Genomic DNA, 24,969 nt, shown 5'->3' on the forward strand with positions numbered 1-24,969 from the left:
GTATGGGGTTAGGGGTATTGCCAAAAGTATGTGTGTTAGTACTTTACATATAAAAGATAAGAGATTTATGTGGGAGGGAGAGAGCGGAGGGTAGGTACATCTGGGTGTGCATGTGCCAGAGCTTAGAAAAATCCCTTTTTAAATACAACTCACAGGATCCTCCAGCCAGCTGGAGACTCTAGGAGCTACAGTCCAATGAGTAATTTTCCCAAGCTCTGGCAAGTGCAAAAAATGGGGTGTATGTGTTTGTAAGAGAGAGAAATAGAACAAGAGGTGGAGAAGTGTGTGCTTGTAGGCATTTAGGACCCAAGCACCTTACCTCTTGCCCCATGGATGCTCTGCCTCTCCTACTAACCTGCCTAAGTGTTGCAGTGCAAAGCCACCATATAGGCCAAAGTAAGCAGCCATTGACCATATAAGCCAAGGGTGGGGAACTTCCTTCAGCCCAAGCACAGAATTCCATTATAGAACATTTCCAGTGGTGGGAAGGCCCTTGGAGAAAGGGGGGGGGGGGACCAAAAATCCTGCACATTTTAGCAAAAAACTATTGCTTTCAATAACTGAAAGAGACAGTTCAGCCTTTTACAATGCAAGATGAAGAGTAAAAAAGCTGAGTAATACAGATTGAACCTCTCTTATCTGGAATTCAGAAATCATAAATATCCCCAAATCCAAACTTGTCCACATGGGTAACTAAGACAGTGGCACCTTTGGTTTTTGCTGGTTCAAGTGTATACAAATTTGATTTCATGCACAAAATTAGTTCCAATATTGGATACAAAATGACCTTCAAGCAATGTGTATACAGCATACACAAAATATAAATGAATGTCATGTTTAGACTTAGGTGCCATCCCTAAGATATCTCATAACACAGATGCCAATATTCCAAAATCTGAAAGAACTCCCAAATCCAAAACACTTCTGGTCCCAAGCTTTTCAGATAAGGGATACTCGACCTGTATAATACCACCAACAGTGAATGGTAAGATAAAGGAAGAGGGCATGGCTGTCTGGGGAGAGCCAAACTGGAGCCGCATGAGGGATGGATTTATCCCTAGAGCCTGGTGTTTCCCATCCTTGGCATAAGTCAATCCTGGCACACTAAGGCCTATAAAGGGCTTGCCTATCAGTCTGAGAAGCATGTCACTAACAGCAGCAGCGATAGCAGCGGCGGCGGCGGCAGCAACAACAGCAGACTCTTGGTGCCTTGCCTTGCCTCCTGCAGAACTTGGCCCTGGACAATGTGTGTCCGGACTACGTCCCTGCGTCTGCTCTGCTTCTTCCGGCCTTGGCCTTTCCTGTCTGGACCACACGCTTGTCTTGGCACCTGGTAACCAAGAGCAGACCCCTGCTGAGGCCTGACAAGAAAGCAATAAACTTTCATTGTAAACAGAAATTATTTCAGAGGCAAGAGTCAGCAGCTTTGCTTGAAAGAAATAAAAAGAAAAAGAGGCACAAAAGCAAACCAACAATTTGGTTGTAAGCCTGAGGTTTGAAGGGGAGGGGGAAAACGGGACAAACAAGCCGTGCGCAGGCAGGTTTAAGTCTCTCGCAGCCGGGAGTTTAGTCAAGACAAGGCCTGGAGGGTTCAGCCGCCTTTTACCATCACTCTTGCTGCGTGCCAAAAGGGAAGACGGGGAAAAACGGTCTCCAAGGGCACAACTCACCAAATCAGACTCGTCACCATCTTCCTCTTCTTCTGCAGATTCTCCAGAGTCCTGATCCTCCTCAGATTCTCCATCAACTAACTGCAACCGCCAGAGAAAAATCAAATTTACACCAGGCTCTCCACATTCACTGGGGTTAGGGGCACAACCCCCCCCCCCCATGAAAGTGGGGAAAGTGCTAATAAAAACCCACTTATTTTTTTAACCTGAGTGAACACCTCTCTAGGAATATCTAAGCCCTCCAGCACAACTCTATAGTCAACGCTGAGCAGAAGTTGACCATGGAATCACACTGGAGGACCTATAAAAGTCTGTGGGTGCTCAAGTCCCATTATATACAACAGTGTAATAAAATGGCATCCCTTATAGAAAACGGCAAAATCAAAGTTTGCTTGTGGAAATTTCTTTGTGAATATTTTCAAATCATGGTTGGCTGAATCCATGGATACAGAGGGCCAATTCAAATTGACTAAATTTTATACCTTTCTCCCAATTTTCCTTAGAGCTATGTGCAGTTGGACAACATCCCAGTCACTTGAGCCACAGCATCAATTCTTCTTTGCCTTTTTCATATCCTTGACCTCAGTTTGGATGCATAAAAGCTAAATATTGTCTGCAGCACTGGCCCCAAATCACCTTTCTGACATTGCTAGCATCCACATTCCCTTCTTTAGCCGTTTGGTTGTCTTCTGCAGGGAAAGCAGCTGAGTGGTCTGTCCCACGTTCGTCGTCCTCTTCCAGTTCATCTGAGTCCTCTTCCTCAGAGTCTATGTCTAATCTCTCCCCATTCACATGAGGGCTGGCATCCCCCTTTTCGCCCTGAATATACCCAAGCAGACAAACGAAAAACCAGAATCAATAGCCTCTAGGCACACCTTCCACATTTGACATCCTAGTGTTCATCCAAACATAGCAAGCCACTACTATTTGTAATTCCACCTTTCGGCCTCAAAAATGCTGCTTAGGTTTGCAGCTCACATTTTTAATGTTCACTGCCTATAAAGGAGGCTGATTGGAGACAGCCTGGATCTCAAAGGAGGCATCTCTTTGAGTTGCTAATGGATTTTAAATTTTATTTCCTGGACTTTATGACCCTTTGTCTCCCAAAACCCACAAGCCCAAGAGGAGGGGTGCCCTGCCGGCAAGGATATCCCTCCATACCAACTTAGCAACAATGCCCTTACAACATGCAGGAATGTGACTATAACATCATCATAATTTCCTTTCTCCTATAGGATTTTAACACCTTGGCCTGATCAAGAAGCTAATGAAGCCTTGAAAGCTTGCAACATATATTTTATGCACTTTAGTAGTCCCCATAAAGCATCGCTGTCTTTTAGATTTTGGATGTTAGTACATTAAAACACAGACAAATTAGAAACAATTTATTTTCAAGACATCCATTTTAACCAGTGAATAAAAGAAAATATAGTACCTACAGGGTAAAAAAGCATCTTCCTCAGCAACTTGTCAGTTGCCTAAAGCCTGCATGAATAAAAAAGGTCTTTGCCTGGGGATAGAAGGACAAATGGGAGGGAATTCCACCACCTGGGAACAGCTGCCAAGGAAACCATGTCTGGCATCTCTGCCAGAAGTGTCTCGGTGGACGCAGGACTGAGAAGAGGGCATCCCTGAAGATTTCAAAACCTAAGCAGTCTCTTATGATAGCGCTATCTACAGCGCTATATAAATAAAGTTTGATGATGATGATGATGATGATGATGATACCATACAGTGCAAGCAGCCTGAATCTAAGATATATCCATCCTTCTAATTCAGTATTGTCAACAATGACTGGGAACAGCTTTGCAGGATTTCAAAGAAGGGTCTTTCCACATCTTTACCAGGAGATGCTAAAAACTGAACCTGGGACCAATTGCAGGAAAAGTGTGTGCCCCATTACTAAAACCTTTTAATAAAATGACACCTCAAGAGCCAGAATAGTGCAGTGGTTTGAGTAGGACTCTGGAGACCAGGGTTCAAATTCCCATTCAGCCATGAAAACCCACTGAGTGACTCTGAGCAACTCCCATTCTTTAGCCTTTTTTTTTTTTTTGGGGGGGGGGGGACCCTCTGAACAAATCTTGCCAAGAAAACCCCATGATAAATTTGCTTTAGGGTTGCCACAAACTGGGAATGACGTGAATCCACACAACAACAATCTGAACACCTCTTGAAGAAGGAGTGCGGTTAAATATATCATTTTAAAAATGCAAAGGAGGAGATCTCCAATAACAGATTTGCAGGAGGTGTCAATATTGATCCCAGTTTCCTCTAAAAAATATTGTTTCCAAGCTAACATTGGTGTCCCTTATTGACTTTCTCAACAGCATCTAGCTGGCCATTGTAAGAGCAAAGAATGCTAGACTAGATGGGCCTTGTCTGGTTCAGTACATCCTTAAAAGAGGAAAGGCAAATGGTTCAAAAATTCTGGCGATGAAGGGCATACCTCTTTCAAAACAAAAACAAACAGCATGGAAGACACAGCCAGATGGTTCTATGTCTTATCTCTGTGGTTCTAAGTCTTATCTCTGTAGAGATAAGTCTAAGCCTAATATGGTTCTAAGTCTTATCTCTGCAGAAGCTTCCTTCCTCCATGGTTGGCTGAAACCACCTTCCATCCATCCACTGAGTCCACCTCTTCTCCCTCACCTTGCCACCTGAAGTGGAATGAGTGATACTTTTAAACATCTCAGTCATGGTCCTCTGCTTCAAAACTTTGGTCTTTTTCTTGGGAACCAAACTGTAAGTCCCCATTCTTCGTTTTTTCTTGCGAGATACTGAAGCAGCTGGATTGGGAGATGAAAGAGAAGATAAATCCAGATCAGGGAGACACAACACAAGCATACATGAAAACTTTCCGGTCGGGGTGCCAGGAGAACTGCTGGATACGTAGCAGCCGATAGTTACTGAATTTACAACAAAAATACCACCCGATGCTGAGGAGCACACAACCACAGATCTGGGCCACAAGGTAATAGGAAATTACTCCATGTCAGTCTAGTCTACTGCAGTTATCAGGAGAAAGAGATACACAACCTGATGCCTACCAGATGTTCTGAACTACAACTCTCACCAGCCCAAGTTTACATGGCCAACGGTTAAAGATTATGGGAGCTGTAAGTTGACACATCTGGAGGAATCAAGTCACCTATCCTATGCTACAGTAAATGGCAACATCTGTCCAGGATCTCAGCCCCAAATTTGAGAAGGGGAGATGCTAGTGTTTAACTTGGAAACATTTAATGGTTTATTCCCCCAGCATTGTGTGGCTGGATCTAATTGTATTTTTAGTTTCCCATGCCCCCTCCCCTATTAAAGAACCTTGGCAGACTTACCTTGCAAAGACTGAGTCTCCCTTATCTGAAATGCATGGGACCAGAAGTGTTTGGGGATTTTTTTAACGTATGTATATTTGCATATCTCCATACACATAATTAGACATCTTGGAGATGGGACCACAAGCCATTAGCTGCTGGCCCCTAGAGAGTTTCCACAAAAGAATCAACTGAAGCCAATGGGTGCACATACAGTCAAGGTACACTGGGGAGGAAAGAACTGCCAGTACCACACACCAGAAAGCTTGAAAAGCACTACTCCATACCATTATAAGCAAGCTTCCATTGAACTGAAATCCAAAGAGTGTGCCATATTAGTCATTCATCCATCCATCCATCCATCCACTCACTCACTCAACTCGGACTCCAGTTTTCTCCCAGAATTGGGATTCATTGCAACTCACAAGATTAAATGAAAAAAGTGTGTGTGTGTGTGTGTGTGTGTGTGTATTAAAAATGATTAGAAGACAATAAAAATGTAACAAGAAGGAAATGAGGAAATGCAGTACCACCCATTAAAAGCCTCAGCAACCAGTGAAATGGCAAAAGACTGTCCCCAAACCCAGGTTGGTAAAAGGATAAAGAAAGGGATTTGAGGTGCCTCCCTCCAAACCGATCAAAGGCGGGTGTAGATGTACATCTCCTATCTTTTTACCTGTCTGAGATTTTGAGGTGGCGACATAGCTCTGGTTTTGAGGTAGAGATGAATGAAGGCCAGGGATGGGGGGCAATGAGGGGGCCTTTCCAAATTCCAAAACATTTCTGTTGTCATCTTCCTTAGGTGCTTTCGCTTCTTTGGAGTCTTTACTTGAATTCTGAGGAACAGAAATCAAAAGGATGCTTATATTTTCTGGGTGTAGGGGAAAGAGTAATGCCCAAACAAACAAACAAACAAAATAATGTTTTTAAGAACAATACAATAAAATGTGGATTTCTGGAAAAAATGGATTTTGGAATACCTCTATTTGCATATACATACTTAATGAGAGATCTTGGAGACCCAAGTCTAAACACAATTTTAATTTATGTTTCAAATACACCTTATACACACAGACTGAAGGTAACAAACTTTGTGCACAGTGATCCATCAGAAAGCAAAGGTGGTATCTCAAAGGTATCTCAGCCACTCATGAAAAAATGTTTGGTTTCTGGAATATTTTGCAATTCCAGATAAGGGAGACTCAACCTGTATCATGTTTTCCTGACCCCAAACGGAATGCATAAGAACATAAGAAGACTGAATCAGTTGATTTTGGTCACAGACCAACTTAGATCATACGAAGGACCTTGCCGTTGGATCAGACCTAGAACATCTTTCTGTTCATACAATGGTGAAACAATTCCATGTGTGTTGGAGTAGAGCTGGACAGAATATCTTCATGCTCATTGGAATATGCTGTTTATCTAACTATGAATTTTCATTAAGTTTACCCCTGTGCTACAGGTTTCTTGGATATGTTTTATTAATAAACCTTTCTATAGCCTTACATCACTGGAGATCTAGTTTAGCATATTTAATGTCTAGTTAATCTGCATTATCCTATCTTCTTAATTTATTTACAGTTAGCCCTTTGTACCCACAGAGGTTTTGTTCCGGACTCCCCTGAAGTTACCAAATTCCATGAGACTTCAAGTCCTGTTCTCCTCAATAGCGTTGGTGCAGCCGCATGCATGTGCCGCCATTGAGAACAGGCCATTCACAGATGCTCCAATCCATGAATGGGAAGCCCACAGATATGAAGGGCTGACTGTACTTATTAATTACATTTTACTGTACTTATTAATTACATTACATAATTACATTCACATCTTGCCTCTCCTACAGAGGGGTAAAGCTGGCATCCATAGTCCTTCTCCTGCCTACTTTATCTTCAAAATAGCAACTCTGTGAAGTAGGATAGGCTGAGCCAGAGTTAGGAAAGGGAGATTCAAAGTTATCAAGTAATTTTCATGACTTACCAAAGGCTAGAACTTGGTTGTCCCAGTTCAACACTGTAATCACTAGACCACACTGGCTCTCATGTTAATTTTGCAGGACACAAACTTCTGGACAAGTTTTCTAATACCCTGAAGCTGTTTGAATTAACACATTTCATTTGTAGTTCAAACGTCAAACCTAAGGCCTTGCTCTAGACTTCATTTTTATTGGAACACCTGGCACTATTTATGGTACACAACTCAGTAACACACATCCCTTACCTTACTTTTAATTGGGAGTGTGTGGGTGAAAAAACACAGTCACTGAAAGCGGTTATTAATTTATTAACATTAATTTTGGCATGTCTGAAGAGCTGTATTTATAAGTATACACACCTTCTGAGGACAGTTGACTAAAGTCAAGGAAGCAACAAGTTCAACAAAAAGCAGACACACTTCCAAGAATAATCAGAAACACACATATACTCACTCAGTCCCTCCAAACTGGCTGCTTTGACTAATCCGCTATGTTCTCTTTTGGAAGGTCCTCCAGTGTGACTCTGCCAGAGGTTGGCCACAGTCACACTGGAGGACCTAGAGATCCCAAAAGGAAACACTTCCCTAGGCATTTGTAGGTCTCCAGCATGATTTATGGTCAACTTCTGTCAGATGTTGAGCACAAATCTGCACTGGAGGCCTAGAGATTCCTAGACAGTTGTTCAATCTGGTAAAAAAAAAAGAGCGGGGCTTTACTTGTGGTTTTTTCCACTTGCATGGGGGTCCTGTGTCCCTAACCCCAGTGAACGTGGAAGGCCCACTGTACTTCAGATGGATTTAGTATCCTGCTAAGACAACATCCTCCAACAGTTGTCCTCACAGGAGAGAGCTTCAGCCAGTAGGTCTCACTTGGAGCTATCCAAGGTCCTGTTCTCATCGGTCCACTCCAGATTAGGGCCTCTGCCTTTCATTTATCTTTCCTGTTGTGACTTGACCTGCCTTAAACTGGACTTCATCTGATCTGATCTGACTCCATGAAGCTGCAAGAGCAACCCTTGTAAGCCTTAATACCACATAGAATAGAACATCACTTTCACATGAAGTTGGGAAAGCATCGTCCCTTCCCAATTCCCAATCCAAGCTCAATGCCTGCAAACCTCTCTCTACCCACACGCAGCACCCGCCACAACACCCTGGCTGTTTCCAAGGCGCAATTAGAAAGCACACTTTGGATTACAGCACAGTATCATCACAGCAAGGGAAAGGCAGTCATCGCCAAAAAAGGACCACTTGCATTGAGTCTGCTTATTCCTCAGTTGGTCAGAAATAACATTTGGTTCTAACCCTAGTGGGCCTGTAGAGCTGAGAAGTCTGCCCTGATTCCACCCATCAACTAGAGGACTAAGGGGACTGTGTGACGTATGTGTGTGTGTGTGTACGTGTCCATATTGTTCGGACCTCCTGCAAACCACCTGGAGGAACATTCGGCCAAAAGACCAGAAGCAAGACAAAGCTCTTCTAAATAATGAAGCAAATAAATCCTCTTGCCTGAAGGACTTTCATACCCGTTGCTTGAATAGAGAACATTAGAATCTTGTCTGCCCCTAACACATATACCAGGTTGTCATCATAGTTTCCCACTAATATGTGTGCAGAAGTCCAAGAGATTTCAAAATACACCCAGGTGGCACAGTGGTAGAGTTACTTCATACATGTCCGCCCGTATGGTTTGGTATTGACAGTGTTCTTCAGGAAATCTGGCTGAGTGGTAGGGTAGTCAGCAAATGCTTAAGGAGCAAGAACCAGGACCCAAATTTCATGCAAGAATCACATAGACATACAGTGGAACCTCGCCATAGGCGGGGACGCCATACACAGCCTTGAGCATACGCGTTCAAACCGCGGCGCGCTCGCGGGGAAGAAGGGGCGGCGCATCCCATTCAGTTGAATGGGTGCGCGCGCCCGTTGCGCCCCGCGCACCTCCGCGCCGCCGTGCACGAGCCCCCTTGTTTACAATGGGGCTCGAGCATAGGCGGAAATCGCCATACGCGGCGGGATCCGGAACGGATCCCCCGCGTATGGCGAGATTCCACTGTACAATAAACACATTTGGCTGCGGAAAACCAAATCATGGGAGACAATATAGCATACCAAAAATATGACTAACTAAAGAAGCAAATGAAGACTTAAACTGCCTGAGGAGTTTTCAAAAGATCTGCATGATGATAACTTCTGCATGAAGACTTGGGCTGAATCTACACTGCAGAAATAATGTCATTTGACACCAGTTTAACTGCCATGGCTGCATGCTATGGAATCCTGGGATTTGTAGTTTGTTGTGGCCAGAGATCTCTGACAGTGTAGGCTCAATATCTCACAAAATGACACGTCCCAGCATTCCATAGCATGGAGCCATGGCAGTTAAACCAATGTCAAACTACCTCAGTTCTGCAGCAGAGATGCAGCCTGACACCCATCCAACAACAAGAATAAAAGTAGCAGAAACAACAACTATACTTCAACAGCAGAACTTATTAAGACGACAGCAGGAAATCTGTAACCTAATGGATGTTTTAGACTACAACTCCCACAGTGCCTTACCATTAAGCCATGCTGGCTGGGGCTTCTGGGAGCTGAATCCAAAACATCTGGAGAGCCAAACATCCCCTGGTCCTGTAGGAAGAGGAGAGAAAAGAGTGGATTCCGGTGCTGAATTGCTATTCTATGTTGACAGTCAGACACTCAAAGGAGAGGAAAGGTGCAACCGGTAGCTGTACCACACTTCCACCTTGCACTTACCACGCTCCACCTCACATACTTGCTACCACTCATACCAAAACAGAAGAGCCAGGATTTCTTAAAGCAGACATTTCGAGTATACTTTACCAGACTCGAAGGAGACTTGGGCATTGTCTTCCGTGCTCTGTGAACCTTCATGCTGGCATGCGCGCTTGTGCTTTTCTTCGTCTCGCCCTCCTTACTGCCTTCCCCATGTTTCGCTGGCAGGGCGGCCTGCGCCTGGGGAAAGGGGCTCAGCGTTCTCCCCTTGCCTCCGCCACCTCCTCCTGCAGGGAGGGTTTTTGCTGCGTGGCCGGGAAGGGAAGCAAAAGCCCCGCTGGTAGTCCTTGCGGGCAACTCCTGAGCCATCTGCATCGGTAAAATATATCCATTGCTCCCCGTGACAGAAGTCTGTGTGAAATCGTTTGCTTTTATGTGGTTCTGCTTTCCAGTGACACTGTCTCTCTCAGAAATGCCATTCTCCGCTATCCGACTCAACTTGGCCGCGGGGTCCCCTTGGCTGACTTTTGCATTGTCCTGAGTGTTCTTAGCTGCACTGGGGTGGCTCTTGGTTTCACTGCACTCACAAGAGCCATTAGTTTCACCATCGGGGGCCATCTTTGGTTCCCCAGCTTGCTTCTCTATGGCACTTTCATCTGCTGCCATAGCATTAAATCCTAGAGGCAGAAACAGAGAGATAAAATAGATATATATAGAATACAGTCTGAAAGGAAGGCTTTATGTGCCAATTGTTGTGGGCCTTCAATTCATTTCTGACTTATGGTGACCCTAAGGCAACCCTATCATTGAATTTTCTTAGCAAGATTTGTTCAGAGGGCTTTGATTTGGCCTTCCTCTGAGGCTAAAATTGGCTTGCCCAACATCACCCAGTGGGTTTCCATGGCCGAGCCAGGACTCGAACCCTAGTTCAACACCCAAACTATTGCACCATTATACCACACTCCTCTCAATACATTCAAAGAAACAATACTTTCACAACAAAACTTCTGTTTGTACTCAACATGGCTTGGGTTTCATTCCCAACCTCATGCAATACTTGGTTTAATTTAAACCAGCTTGATCAACTGACAACTGAAGATCTAGCTTCCATTCATTTTCTATACTTAAGCTGCAGCTGCACTGCAAAAATAGTCCAGTCTGACACCACCTTAACTTCTATGGCTCAATGCTATGGAATTCTGGGAATTGTTTTGTGAGACATTTAGCCTTCTCTGTCAGAGAGCACTGGTGTCACAACACACTGTGGTTTCCAGGATTGCTGGAACCATACCAAGGGCCCACTGTACTTTCCATTTTTTCCTTGTTTTTCAGACTATTCTATGTGGTCAAGTTGCACTTCTTTTGCTAATTTTCTCCAATGAGAATTATGTGATAGGTGAAACGTAGCACAGATTACAGAACACGGCATCCTGAACCAAACAATCCTTAATGCTAGGCAGTTCCAACTTCACTACCAAATTCAGCTTTTGCAAGTAGGTCAGCTTGCACAGTAAAATACATAACCATCTCCTAAGTGGCTGACTGCAGAACAACATTTTCCCCTTAAGAACTCTTGAGTCCAATCACCCTTGCTTCAGGCTGACTTTTTTGCTAACATTTCTGAGCAGGAGGCTGTTTTACTAGATTTAAAACTGAGCCAGCAATTGTACATCAAAGACAATGGACATGACTTCAAATGTAGTGTATTCTCAACCTTGGCAATTTGAGATCTCGTAAAAAGCCCATGCAGAAGCCTTTATGTGATCATCATATTCTCATCAGCCTACCACCAATGTAGGCTTGAAGGTCTGAGGCTTCAGGCTGGAATCCTCAGGCACTGATGTCCCTTTGTCACCTCTACACATGCACTGACTACCACTCACACATCTATACAAATTGCTTAAACTGCCCCCTAAGGAAGGAATGTGCCCACCTCATGGAAGGGTCAGGCTTGGCATCTAAACTGGATGGAAGGGTGCAGCCCTGGGTGAAGATGCATTTACCTTCCTCTTTGCTGTTGGTGATATCTTTCAGCAGCTCGGCCTTCATGCAGATATCTCTTCTGGTTTCCCCTTTACTCATAAGAGCTCGCTAAACGTGACAAAAAGAAAAAAGAAAGAAAAATCATATTTGTATGTTTGCAAATTAGCTGTCATTCCATCTGCTTTCATTTTCCTCATAAGCTGGGATTCATGGGCGAAGAAAGCACAGCCAAGGAAATGCAGGAGGTCAAAGGATGATGGAGTGAACAGAGCTGTGCTGAAGAACCCATGTCCCTTCTAGATGGTGTTGGACTCCAGTTCACATCAGCCCCCACCACAAGGTTAAGGATGAGGTATGATGGGAACAACAGCTCATCAATATCTGGTCAGTTTCCCTTGGAAAAGACTGGAAACTTGGTCTAGAGCAACTTAGGCGGGGTACAAACCGCCGCTTTGCGGCGGTCTGCCGCCGCCGCCGGTAGATCCGTGGGGGAGCCGGAGCCTTCAGAGCTTCTTTTTCAGTCGCGTTTGTGACGTAGCGAGGCGCCAGGGGCGCACTCGCTACGTCATAAAGGCTGCGACACGTACGGACGCTCAGCGTCCGATACGTAAAGATGGTGGTGCCCATGTGGAAGGGGCACCGCCATCTTGTACGTATAGGATACGTACTAGGGTTAGGGGGGTGCGGAAGCACCGCCCCTTCCTAACCCTAGTACGTATCCTATACGTACTAAATGGCGGTATGTATCCCGCCTTAGTGTAACAAACTTGTCCAAACAAGCATCTTTTGTGACATCTGGAGATTTGCATCATCTCATAAAAATGTATTCCAAAGGCTGGCAATAAGATAAGTGGAGGAGTTCTTACTAACCAGTTGCTTGTTGACTTAATTCATTTTCTTCTTTAATAACCAGAAAATATCAATAAGCCTTCCCTGCAAGACCTTTATACTCCAATAGCAACCCTTTCACCATCCCTTTCTTCCACAGGAGCCTTAAGGTTATAAGTATGATGGCCGTGTTATTGCTATTTTATTATTTCTTTATGACATACTTCTACGAATTGCCCCTCCACCCAATGGGATGCTCATGCCTTCGAGTCGTTTCTGACTTATGGTAACCCTAAAGCAACCCTATCATGGCAATATTTGTTCAGAGGTTTGCCATTGCCTTCCCCTGAGGCTGAGAACGTGTGACTTGTTCCAGGTCACCCGCTCTTTGCTGTTGGTTACCCTTTTCCAGGCTTGCAAACATGTCCCAAAGGTAACCCAGTTGATGGGAGCCTAACAGTCATGAAACTGAAAGCAAGTAAACAGTCACTGGGAAGTAGGAAAAAATGGGCAATGCTACAGGTTGAGTCTCCTTTATCCAAAATGCTTGAGACCAGAAGTGTTTTGGATTTCACTTTTTTTTTTTTCATATTTTGGAATATTTGCATCTATATATTGAGATATCTTGGAGATGGGACCCAAGTAAAAATATGAAATGTGTGTATGTTTCATATATGCTTTAGACACACAGCTTGATGGTAATTTTATATACGATGTCTTAAATAATTTTGTGCACAAAACAAAGTTTGTGTACACTGAACCATCAGAAAGCAAAGATGTCTCTACCTCAGCCACCCATGTGGACAATTTTGGGTTTTGGAATATTTTGGATTTTGGAATTCCAGATAAGGGATACTCAACCTGTATCTGATCCTAGGAACATTGCCTTCACTTTACTGTAGGTATTCACAGACACATGCCAATGCAGCTACCTCTCCTTGGAGATCAATGGCTGCTGCGCATAGGAATTTATCCAGCAGTTGTCTCCATAGATATGCTTGTGCATACAAATCAGGTGGGAAAAAAGAAACAAAAGCATTTGTCTGAATAGTGTGCAGATACATTTCACAGCACTACCCATCATCATGCTTAGCTGTTGAACAGAATTCACACCACACCACAACCCTGTATCCAGGGACAGCCAGAAAGGATTCTATAGAGATGAAAATGTGGGTGTGCGAGCAGGTGAACTTGCCCTTGTTTAGTCAAGGTGACAAATCATTTTTCAACCAAGTGCAACTATTAAGATCCAACTCTGAACAAGACAAGATCGTTCTCCATTGTTCACTATGAAGGAAAATCCAGTTATATAAGCCTAGAACGGAAGCCAGTGTTCTTTTGGTTAAGGCAACAGATATTTTTGTCCAACCTTGCAAGCTAAATATAAGCCATAAAGAAACAATGCATCTTCACGTTAGCATAAAGGGAAAGAAGGTTGGATCATAATCACATTTTCTCTTCTTGAGTTTATGGAGAGGGAGACCAATTTCTCTTCATACTGTCAAGCACATAATGAAAATGTGGCCCATTTCATTTCAGTCATTGTATGGCCCACGCCGTCTAAACAAAGCCAGAATATCAATCCTACCTAAAAGCCCCCAGATTTCAGACTGTTGGCTGCTGTACTTGATAGTCTTTGAAAGAGACTGTACCTCCTAACCAAGTCAAGTTTCTTTTCAGCTTGAAAATTATGTCTTTAAATTCCCAAGAACCCAGGGACTTTATCTACGAATAGGTCTCCCCTCTTGGAACGTATGTCCCAGGTAGTCAAGAGAGCATTCTCTGAAAACTAAACAACCCTTCCTGAAGCTTTCCTGGCCTATCGTTCATTTTCAAAATCTCCCCATCCATCCCAAAAAGTCTAGGCAGTGCAATGATGCTTTCAAAAGAGTTTCACAATGCAACAAAGGTTTCTTGCTCTTGCCCACTACCACCAGCAACCTATGAAAGGCTATCTCATTAGATATTTTCATCAGCCATGTACATGTATGGATATTCAAGTCACAGCCTTCCTTCCTTCCTTCCTTCCTTCCTTCCTTCCTTCCTTCCTTCCTTTTCTTTCTCTTCCTTCAAACCAACAGTTAGTCCAACAGTTTCATTCCAGTCAAAGGCAACCAACAAAACCCAGTACCAGCATTTATTGGAGTCTCAGGCCTCCTTGTCCTGTGGGGAGAAAGCAAAAATGAAACAAAAAACCCTCTACAAATTTCAGAGTGCATCATCATCATCATCATCATCAAGTGAGTCTAGAGTCAACTGCTCCATGAACATGCCAGGGATCCATCAATTCCTTGATGGGTTTAAAAGCATCCACTGCATCAGTGCTTGCAGCTTGAAGGTTATGCACATACAGCAAGAGCAACTAAGAACTCTACCCCACCAACAACACACTTACTTACACACTCCCTTCCCCTACAAAGCAGCAAGGGTTCTGCAATGGCCATCCAATGTTTCCCAGCACCCACCAAACCAACACAAACGTGTTCCCAGCAACTCTGGTCAGTACCTCCATTTTTCCCCCCTGAAATGCAAAGCAAACTTCCTTTTTGCTCACACTCCACCATGCCCCAATCTGTCGGCCGCTGATTGGCAGAGAAATCTTATACCCAACCCTCCCAAGCAGAGAAATGTCTGCTTTAACAGCACTCCCAACAAAAGCCAACTGCTAAGCAAGGACCTGCTTTCAGAATAAGAGTCTCAGCATTTGCTCTTTCTGTGTTTTCCCCCCTCTTCCTTGCAGCCGTCTGTCTCCATGCTCCTGCCTACAACAGAGCAGATTATTAATCTTCAGCCATTGGAGATTCTTCACAAAGAGCTCTGAAACAGCATTATTCACGCACAGAAAAGAAAAGAACATGGTTGCATCTCAAAGACCAGTGTTGGTGCAGAGAGAAGAGAGTAGCTTGAAAATGAAAGATGACAACCCAAAGGCTGGAACTCAATACAATTTTTCGTTCCACCTCTCTGTACCAGCCTTCCCTGCTGCTTGAGAACTAGAAAACTTGAAGGGAATGCTCTTGAAGGCTATGAGGCAAAGGAAAAACAAAACCAAAGGCATTCTACGTCTCCAAAGCACAGCTTAGCACTGAGCTGGATCTTTGAGAATAAAGCCCCAAAACCCAACACAGGAGCAAGTGGGTTTCTTGAGTTCTAACAAGAGCACAGAAAAGCCACGGCATGTGCATCTGAGTTTTCTTTCCTCCTCCTTGTCCTCACATTCCTGCAAGACCATTCAAGTAGGCAAGCCATGAGGAGAAGGAAGAAGAAGAAGGAATCAGAATACTAGGTCTGCTGGGTCTTCGTGGTGTTTGTTTTAATTTAAGAGACTGAACAGGCGGTGGCACAAAATCCGAAAGAGAAGCTGCCTTATTTTAGCCAAAATAGGTCAACCTGCAAATGATGTGCAGGAACCAAAGCAGTGCAACTGCATGGCAGAATAACTCTCTTCTGTAAACAGTAAGGGTGATATCTGAAGCATTGATCTGTGTGTGCGGAAAATGGACAAAGCCAAAGAATGGTTCCGGAAGGCCTACAAATAGATGCCTGGAAAACATATCCGTAGTAGATTTGGGATGCTATTTTAAATAGACCCCTGGATCAGGAAATTCAGAGCTCCCAGGACAGCTTTTCTGTCTCTTCCAAAAGCCTCTTGTAGTCAACACCTCTCCTCAAAGTCCATGCTCAAAGGGTCTTGCCGCATGATCTTTGAAAAATCCTGTTTGTGTGTGTGTATACATGCCTTCAAGTCGCCTGTCAACTTATGGCAACCCCATGACTTTCATAAGATTTTCTTAGCCAAGGAATACTCAGAGGTAGTTTTGCCAGTTCCTTCCTCTCAAATATGGCAAACAGTAACTGGTATTCATTGGCAGTCTCCCGACCACGTACTTACCAGGGCTGACCCTGTTTAGCTTCCAAGATCAGACAGCATCAGGTGCCTTAAGGGTATTTAAACCCTACCCAGCTCAAATCATGTATAAGTACAAGCATTTCATAAGACCGATTCGCTTTGCCCACCCAGTTCTTCCATGCAGGATAGCCCGAATGTGCAAATATGTACAGAAGCAAAGTCTGGTAAAGGCAAGCCCTTAGTATAGGTACATATCTGGTTTTAAAAGGATCCAGCAGCTGGGATATGGAGAGGACAGCATGCTCTATGCCTTGTTCTAAGAAAGAAAGACCATGGTGGCCATGGGAAAGCACTGAGAACCAAGGAAGCTAAATATTTTTTTTGCTTGACTACGAACCAAATCGAAAGAAAGGCCAGGAAGGGCATTTTCCAGAGAAGGGCATTTAGTAAAATATTTGAATAGTAGAATACTATTTTGACGTCCTCGACCTGGATACTGTCAATGACCCTGTACATCATCTTAGAGACAGAAAGCAAAATGAAGGATAGATTGTTTATACTCCATATTTTCAACAATGGTTCACAGGCTAAGGCTGCTTTCTTTATAGGCCATAGACAAACCATGGCCAAAACCTAAGCATGTCTTGTTCTTAAACACATCTATCTTCCATAGCAACCATTTCACAAGACCTATCAACCAAAGACAGTAGTCCTACCCTTCTATCAATTTTCTCTTCTATTGATCGCCCTTCTTCAATGCAGCCATAAAAACTACCTCCCCACCAAAAGAAGGGATGAGAACATAATAATAGTTGAAAATCCATTAACAGCGACTTTTTATATAGCTTTTAAAGACAGCCGAAATGTCCAATGCAAAATTTCACAGCCAACACACAGCAGTCAGAATATACATAGGCTGCCACTGGCAAAAAAAAAATACTGCAGTATTATCTAGAACTGTTTGCTTGGATACCCTTGGGAAAGAAAGAAAGAAAGAAAGAAAGAAAGAAAGAAAGAAAGAAAGAAAGCAAGCCACACAACAGCTTGGGAAGGAATCAAGAGTTTAAGGCTGCTATCCTAAGCACACTTACCTGGAAGTAAGTCTCAAAGAAATACATGGGACTTACTTAAGTGTAAACATGCTTAGGATCTGTCTGGCAAAATAGCATTGCGCACAGCACACTGACAGGAAAACGTCCATTTTGATAACCTCCAAGTCCCTAGAAGACCTATAAGAGTGACAAAAATAAAACATTATGAAGAAAGAGCAAAAATAACTAGGCCTTGCTCTTCTTCCTCTTCCTCAAACATTTTCATTTTAGGAGGAAAGACCATCAGATAGGAGCCAAGGCAGACAAACACTGATGCAATATGGCCCCATCGCTTCTGTCCCCCCGTGATGTGTTTGTGAAATGGAGCATGGATGAATTTCCGCCCCCCTCTCCAACATATCAGACCCTCTTCAAGTTTCAACATGCCTGTGGATAAAAGAATAAGCAAGGCACTCTGCAAAAAGGAGGAGAAGAAGAAGAAGAAAACAGGCGGGAAGGTACCAGCTGCTGGAGAGAGAAAAAGAGAATGAAAAAGAAAGAGATAACAGAGGGAGGGATTGCAACCCAAGGGCCTATTCCCCTACCAAGAAAACAATGGACTAAGACTTGATCCTTCCTGGAAAGGTTTGCAAAAAAAAATATCAAGCCACCTCCAAAACCAGTAGCCAAGCTCTTGCAATGAGTAGGAGAGATCCTCCAAAGGCTTCCAGACAAAGCCAAGAGGCCTAGTCCCAGAAGTCTCCTTTCTGCTCTGTCATGGGGGGAAAGAAGCCTGGCCTTTTCCCTTCAATCCCAAAAATTGCTCTGAATTAGATCATCTGTCTCTTAAATCGCCTCCCCCTACAGGCTGCTTTTCTGAGCATGCTCGGCTCTCTCCCGAGCACTGCCATTTCATAACTGCATTGTTTACCGACACACCACAACCTGCCATCTTTGCTTCTTTTTCCCTGTGTGTGTGTGGGTCTGGATCTGGAGCTTGCAACACGAGGTCCATCTCGTTCATCTGTCAAGCCTTGATCAGGGCAAGCTCCCCTTTCCCTGCAGACCAGGAGGAGGAGGAGGAGGAGGAGGAGGAGGAGGAAGAGAGATTACCATGCTTGGAAAATTGGGGTTTTGTTTTTTAAAAAAGGCAGCTTTAAAACAAAAGAAAAGATCAGGGAGGCTGCAAAAGGTTTTTAAGGGCAAACCAGCTGGCTCCATTCGAACAGTCCAGGAAGAAACATGAGTTGCAGAACTCCACCTGAAAAGCGAAATTTAAGATTTCGCTTTGCAATTTCCCTTTAAAACTGCTGCTGGTTAAAACCACCACCCACTGATATTTTCCACTGGTGTGCGTGTGTATGTGTGTTTAATGTAGACAAAGAAAAAAAGGGAATATGTCATTTCCCTTGAACAAACAGAGGTCCTTAATCCCATCGCCACTATGGCTTGCTTCTTCAGACTCAAACCTTTGCCTTTGCAATATTTCCGCTAAGGCAAAGGCAGGAAAGGATTCACAGCCTGGCAATGTTGAAAGCCCTAACATGGATGAGTTGCAAGCAACAATCTACTGGTATTCCCTACTCCGACTCACTGAACAACCTGTAGTATTCAGATTGAGTATCCTTTATCCTGATTTTTCAGGTTTTCTCCTGGTTTTTCAGGTTTTGGTATATATACATATCCATAATGAGATATCTTGGCGATGCAACCCAAGTCTGAACACAAAATTCATTTATGTTTCCTATACACCTTATACACAAAGCCTGGGGGTAACCTTATACAATATTTGTTAATAATTTTGTGCATTAAACAAGGTTTGTGTACACTGAAGCATCAGAAAGTGAAGGTGTCACTATCCTGATTTTGGGGGTTTGGGAATGTTTCAGATTTCGGGATTCTGAATAAGGGATACTCAACCGGTACCCAATCTGCTACCTCTTGCAGCCCCAAATAAAAAGCACCAATTCCTTGTGTGTTGAAAGGAAGACAATAATGGCAAGCTGCAGTGTGTGTGTGTGTGTATGTGTGTGTGTGTTTGTGTCTTCAAGTCACCTTTCGACTTATGGCGACCCCATGAATTTCATGGGGCTTTCTCAGGCAAGGAAAACAGATGGTTTTGCCAGCTCCGTCTTCTGAAATATAACCTACAGTACTTGTATTTGTTGGTGGTCTCCTATCCAAGTCCTAACCAAGGCTGACCCTGCTTAGCCTCCAAGGACAGACAAGACCTGTTGCCTTTAGGATATTTAGAATACTAGGCTGAATTTCAGAGACTGTCTTTTCCTCTTAACTCCCTTTTAACACATCCTTGCTCTTCTTCCTTCTTCCAAATTTATTTGGAGAATTCCTGTAGAGGAACATGAAGATGCCTCAGAGCAAGCAGTTTCTAGTGGGTGCTAAAGATGTTTCTGCCACACATACACAAATACACACACTCCAAAGCACCAGCCTGCCGGCTTATACTGTGCAGTTTGCTCGAGCAGATTTTACCAGATTATCGTATGTTCTGGCAACCGTTAGGCACACTGAATGTGCTACCCTCTTAAAGCACGCCATCCGCACAACACAGTTATCAGACTCAAGCACATCAGTGCAATGCAGCTCCAAAGTCTATCTCACAACTAGGGAAGGGACCAAGGGTATAAATAGTGTATAAAGCCTTTATACAGTGCAAGAAAAACATGCAGATCAAAGAAAGAGCTTGCTAAAGCTTCTAGGTGACTCCCTAAAGGGAAGCCAGTAACAAATTTGCAGAACACAGAATCTTTAACGGATCTAGGACAACCTTTCCAAATCTCTTCCAAATGCGCATTCGGTTTGACTTCTGTACCCATGCAATCTTAGGATGCGGAGAGCCGTTATTCAAGAAACGGAGACATAAAGCACTGAAGGAAGAAGGAGCTAGAGATTCCTAGAGAAAATGAATTTTAGGTCCTTTAGTACAACTCTGTAGTCAACCTCTGTTTGATGATAGCCAGAGAGATGCACTGGAGGACCTAGAGATTCCTAGAGAGATGGTCTCTTAGGTTAAAATAAGAGTATTTATTTTATTTCTCATTTTTATGGGGGTCCTGTGCCCCTACCAGCAAATACTGTATGAGGGACCCATCGTATATGAAAGATAAATGAATTCTGGGTTTCGACTTGGGCACTGGCCAAATAAAGGTATTCCACGATCCAAAATAATCTGAAATCCAAAACACTTCTGGTCCTGGATTTCAGATAAGGGACACTCAACCTGTATTATAACGTAAAGGTTGTCTGATGATCCTGTTATGTCTGTTTAGAATAAAAAAACAGGATGCGGGTTCTACAGAAAAGGAAACACGAATAGCACTACAAGAGGAAAATTAGTTGCCTGAAAGTCTGGTGCTTGAAGTCCAATTAATTTGCCACCTTTTGACTGTGTCCCATATCGCAGCCACAGGAAGACATCCTTCACACCAGTCTTCTGAACAAAGAATGGAAGGAACGCAAAGAAGGGAAGCAAGCTGACAGATCAAGCATAACTCTTCTTCGCAGGTAGGCAGCATTTGTTTGAGACGACACTGCGTGATTCAGGAGCAGAAAAGGTGTTGGGTTGCCAGTACTGTTGTTTTAAAGGAAGCGTGCTAAAGATTTAACAACATTTCAGGCAGGAGGAGTGAAATACATTCAACCGGAAGAAAGCGACTGTAGGATACCTTTGCTTTTGCAGACTTAGTCAGCCGTCAGGAACCCCATTATCAGTTAAAGAATAAACGAGAAGAGAGAAGATTAGTCATTACATTAGCAGAGCTGAAGATAAATGCAGAAAGCCATCAAAGGTTTAGGATTAATAACACCCTTTCACATCATGTATGACTCTACCTTTTAAAGGATGCACTATCCCTCCATCTCCAGCTTCCAATGGAAAAGGCATTTCAGTTCATCTTCGGAGGTGGTTTTGGAACAAGGTAAATCCTAGCATATGAATCTCATCCCTGTAGCAGCAACCATTCGTCACTACATTAATTTCTACTTACAATTTAAAGATGGGGAGGAAAAAAATGAGCTGAGAAGTTTGCATTTTCTTCAGAGGAAAAGGAGGAATCTAATTTCTTCAGGATGATGATGATGATGATGATGATGATGATGATGATGATACAAGTTGAGCCTCCCTTATCCAGAATCCCAAAATCCCAAATATTCCAAAATACAAAACCTCTTTCATGGGTGACTGGGTTTCTTCTTTGCTTTCTGATGGTTCCATTACACAAAGTTCGTTTCATGCACAAAATTAATTACAATATTGTATAAAATTACCTGCAGGCTATCTGTGAAAGGTTTCTAGGAAACATAAATGAATTTAAACTTGGATCCCATCTCCAAGATATCTCATTATGAATGTATATACAACGAGATATTCCAAAATCATATATATATATATATATATATATATGTGAAAACCCAAACACTCCTGCTTCTAAGCTTTTTGGATAACTTGTATTTATTTCTTGCCGCCTCTCCCCATGGATCAAGGCAGGGAACAAGAACATCCAAGGTGCATCAATTAAAAAGACACAACATCAGCTGAAACCACACAACTTCAGTTTAAAAGAACATGCAAATACATATTAAAACATTTAGTCCATAGTTTTAAATGAACACTGTAAAAACATCTGGATAGGTCTGATGGAAAGATCTTCCATGTTGAACAAAGCACAACATGTTAACAAACCAGATAAGACTGTAGCCACTATTTCCCCATCCATATATATTAGACCATCGGACTGATGCTCCAGAGGCTGGATCTAGAGTTTGGACATGCTATTTTTCTGCACAAGAACGGTCACAATTTTGTCCTCGGCTTGCAGATACATGGATGAACCATTTACCTGTCCTTGCTTATAATTTGGTAGTGTTGGCTCACAGCTTTTTATTATGCCCATTGGCCATGCTGGCTAGGGCATTCTGGGAGAAGTCATGCCAAAAATGTAAATGTTTCCAAGCTGTGAGTCAACACTAATAAATTATAAATAAGGTCAGGTTACTTTGATCCTCCAGGTGTTTTGGACTTGACTGTTCGTCGCCAAGCTGGCTGGAGCTTCTGGGACCTGAAGTCCAAAATACCTGGAGGACCAAAGTTTAGGAACAACTGCGGTAGGCTATGCTTCGCAGGAAGGAACTGGCAAAACCAGCTCTGAGGATTCCTTGCCAAAGAAAACCCTATGAAATTCATGGGGTCACCATAAGTCACCAGGTGACTTGAAGGCGCATGCACACATACATGCTTGCCTTAAAACAGGCCTAAAATTAAAGACAGTATATTAATCACAATGATAGAACAAGGCGTGAAAAAATCACCTGCCGTTCTCAATCCTTTGCAATAAACCAAAGCAATGGAGAAATCCTACAACAGTTGCATGGATCTTATTAGTTCTGAGAAGTGTCTTGTCTTTGACAGAACAGACCTGGGGGGAGAGGGGTTTTGGGCTTGTTTTTATCTCAGCATGTCAACTAACTATTCAGTTAGTATGTCAATCTTTCTACCGTTCCCTTTCTAATATTCAGCCTTTTTACCTTGAACAGAGGATGCCATGCCAGAGATAGCATTACATTCAAAATGGCTTCTCTTTTGCTTGAGACAAAGAAGCCTACCAAGTCAACCTTGTGCTACTCAAAACACACAGCTGTGGCTTTTCAGCTCTTTTGGGAAACACTTCTATACAGGCAAATAAAAAAATCACACCTACAAGGCCTCTTTCCCTGACCTTAGCAGCTCCCAAAGGCATGAAAACCTCCCTGGATCTTCTCCTCTGTATTCTTTTCTCTTCAAATAATACATTTTTGTGCAAGGACTGTACAGACGATGGAACATTTCCAAGAAATTATCTAACTTCCTGTTCAACCATAAATACTCCAAGTCCTTTTCGTCCCCAAAATAAGCATTAAAAGAGAGGCAGGTGAGCCTCAAATTGCCAACGTTTGCAGAATTTCAGCTTCAGCCTTCGGAAGCTGGCATCATGGAAGGGTGAATAACGTCCTACTGAACAGCGCAATGGAAACAAAACAGAGGAAAAGAGTCAGGAAGGTTACACAGCAAGGGAAATGGCCATAACCCAATCCTCCTCACTCTGCTCCTCTTTCTCCAAATATGAGCCTTGGCTCTCATTGATGCAGAAACATTCTGCATCAATATGCAAGAGGTATACCTCTGTGCTGTATGCGCGCTTTGCTTCTTGAGTAGGGCAACAAGAATACACAACTGCAACCAAGCCATGATCGTCCACCTGTCCCCCTTCTTGCAACCTGACAACATTCCCCCTTTGCAACCTGACAACATTCCCACAACCGCACAACAAGCAAGGAAACCTGCTCCCTTCTGACACAAGGGAAAAGGTGGAAGTCACAAGCAACTGTACCTGCAAACACAGCAACTGGCTTCTCTTATTTTAGTTTTTGTAAAGGAAGGCTCAAAGAGTTCCCAAATCCCAGATCCTCATGAAGAGTGATTCAGTTTCTGCTCATGTGATAAAAGAAGAAGGGGAAAAAGCTCCCTCTACTGAGTGAGCATGCTCAGTGGAGACCATTTTCACCGTTTCAAGCTGCAGCCATTTCAAAAGAGAACTTGCAGACGTCAACTGGAAGCTGGTGTTATTTCAGGCAAAGCGACAAGCCAAGGGAGACCCTGCCTGCTTCTGGCCTGTTTTTGAACGTGGGGTTAAAGCGAGATAAACCAAGGCACAGGGCTGAAATCGTGCCAAGCTTCAGATGGATCAACCGGCCTGGAAGGAAAAGCAGAAGCGTTTTGGAAGAGCATAAAGACTTCACATCAATGGCCTACAAACAGGCAAATGGTGGAGGCTAGAAAAGTGCACAGCATCAGGAACAAACTCTTCTAGAACATGGCCACAGAGACCGAAAAACCCACAACAAACAATGTGCACAAATCTCCACACCAGGGTGGAGTGAATGGACTTTTCTTCCTTTTTACAGTGGCCATCTTGGAATGGATTTCAGTCACACAACATTGGAAAAATACAGTTTATTGCCATTATAAATATTTCTGTACAGTTGGTTACCTTTGCAACAATAGATGTGAAAAGTCATATATGCAAAGGGACAATTTCCAGTGGGGAACTAGGTCAAGTAGAAAAGCAAAAGAAAAGGCAATATAGATCTGGAAAGAGGAACAGAATGTCATAACCAAGGCCCTCGATGCAAATGACCAGATTGGCAGAAAATTTAAAATAAATGAATACAATGCGAAACTGCAAATTGTCACCGTTTTCAGTGCAACTAAAGCTCATGTCATAGCAACCCTCTCAGGTCTGTTAAAGCACTCTGTGTATAATGTATGCACGTTTTTAATGCAAATACCCTACAGAAAAGTTCTGTTAAGGGTAAGGGGTGCAGAGATGGATTGATTCCAAAGAACGACATAGATATAGTTAAGACTAAAGCCAAAGAAGTACAGCCATTCCCCTACCTTTTGAGCTCTTCTCCAAATGTGTTCCTACCCAAAAAGAAAAAGAGGAGAGGGGAAGAGAGGAGAGCTGAGCTAAAGTGGGCCACGATGCAGAGAAAAGATTTGTGCAGACCGCTTTCAGTGC

General features: G+C 43.2%; 1 protein-coding gene across 17 annotated transcripts in view; it reads right to left on the reverse strand.

Moving 5' to 3' along the window:
* EHMT1 (euchromatic histone lysine methyltransferase 1) overlaps positions 1–24,969 on the reverse strand; it is a 90,323-nt gene that overhangs the window by 38,601 nt on the left and 26,753 nt on the right. For 9 of the 17 annotated variants that reach the window (XM_089534928.1, XM_089534935.1, XM_089534936.1 and 6 more), the window contains 8 exons: positions 11,704–11,791; positions 9,809–10,377; positions 9,524–9,595; positions 5,664–5,823; positions 4,323–4,459; positions 2,307–2,489; positions 1,671–1,751; positions 1,215–1,361 (listed from right to left, as the gene is read on the reverse strand). In XM_089534928.1, coding sequence (XP_089391054.1) covers positions 1,215–1,361; positions 1,671–1,751; positions 2,307–2,489; positions 4,323–4,459; positions 5,664–5,823; positions 9,524–9,595; positions 9,809–10,377; positions 11,704–11,791 — 1,437 coding nt within the window. Of the gene's footprint in view, positions 1–1,214; positions 1,362–1,670; positions 1,752–2,306; positions 2,490–4,322; positions 4,460–5,663; positions 5,824–9,523; positions 9,596–9,808; positions 10,378–11,703; positions 11,792–13,443; positions 13,509–13,961; positions 13,983–14,906; positions 15,521–23,778; positions 24,142–24,969 lie in introns of those variants that run through there. The other 8 variants (XM_089534937.1, XM_089534925.1, XM_089534924.1 and 5 more) reach the window with 8 other exon arrangements.

Source organism: Sceloporus occidentalis, unplaced genomic scaffold (genome assembly GCF_023333645.1).
Source record: "Sceloporus occidentalis isolate IW3139 unplaced genomic scaffold, rSceOcc1.0.p SCAF_8, whole genome shotgun sequence".
Taxonomy (NCBI): domain Eukaryota; kingdom Metazoa; phylum Chordata; class Lepidosauria; order Squamata; family Phrynosomatidae; genus Sceloporus; species Sceloporus occidentalis.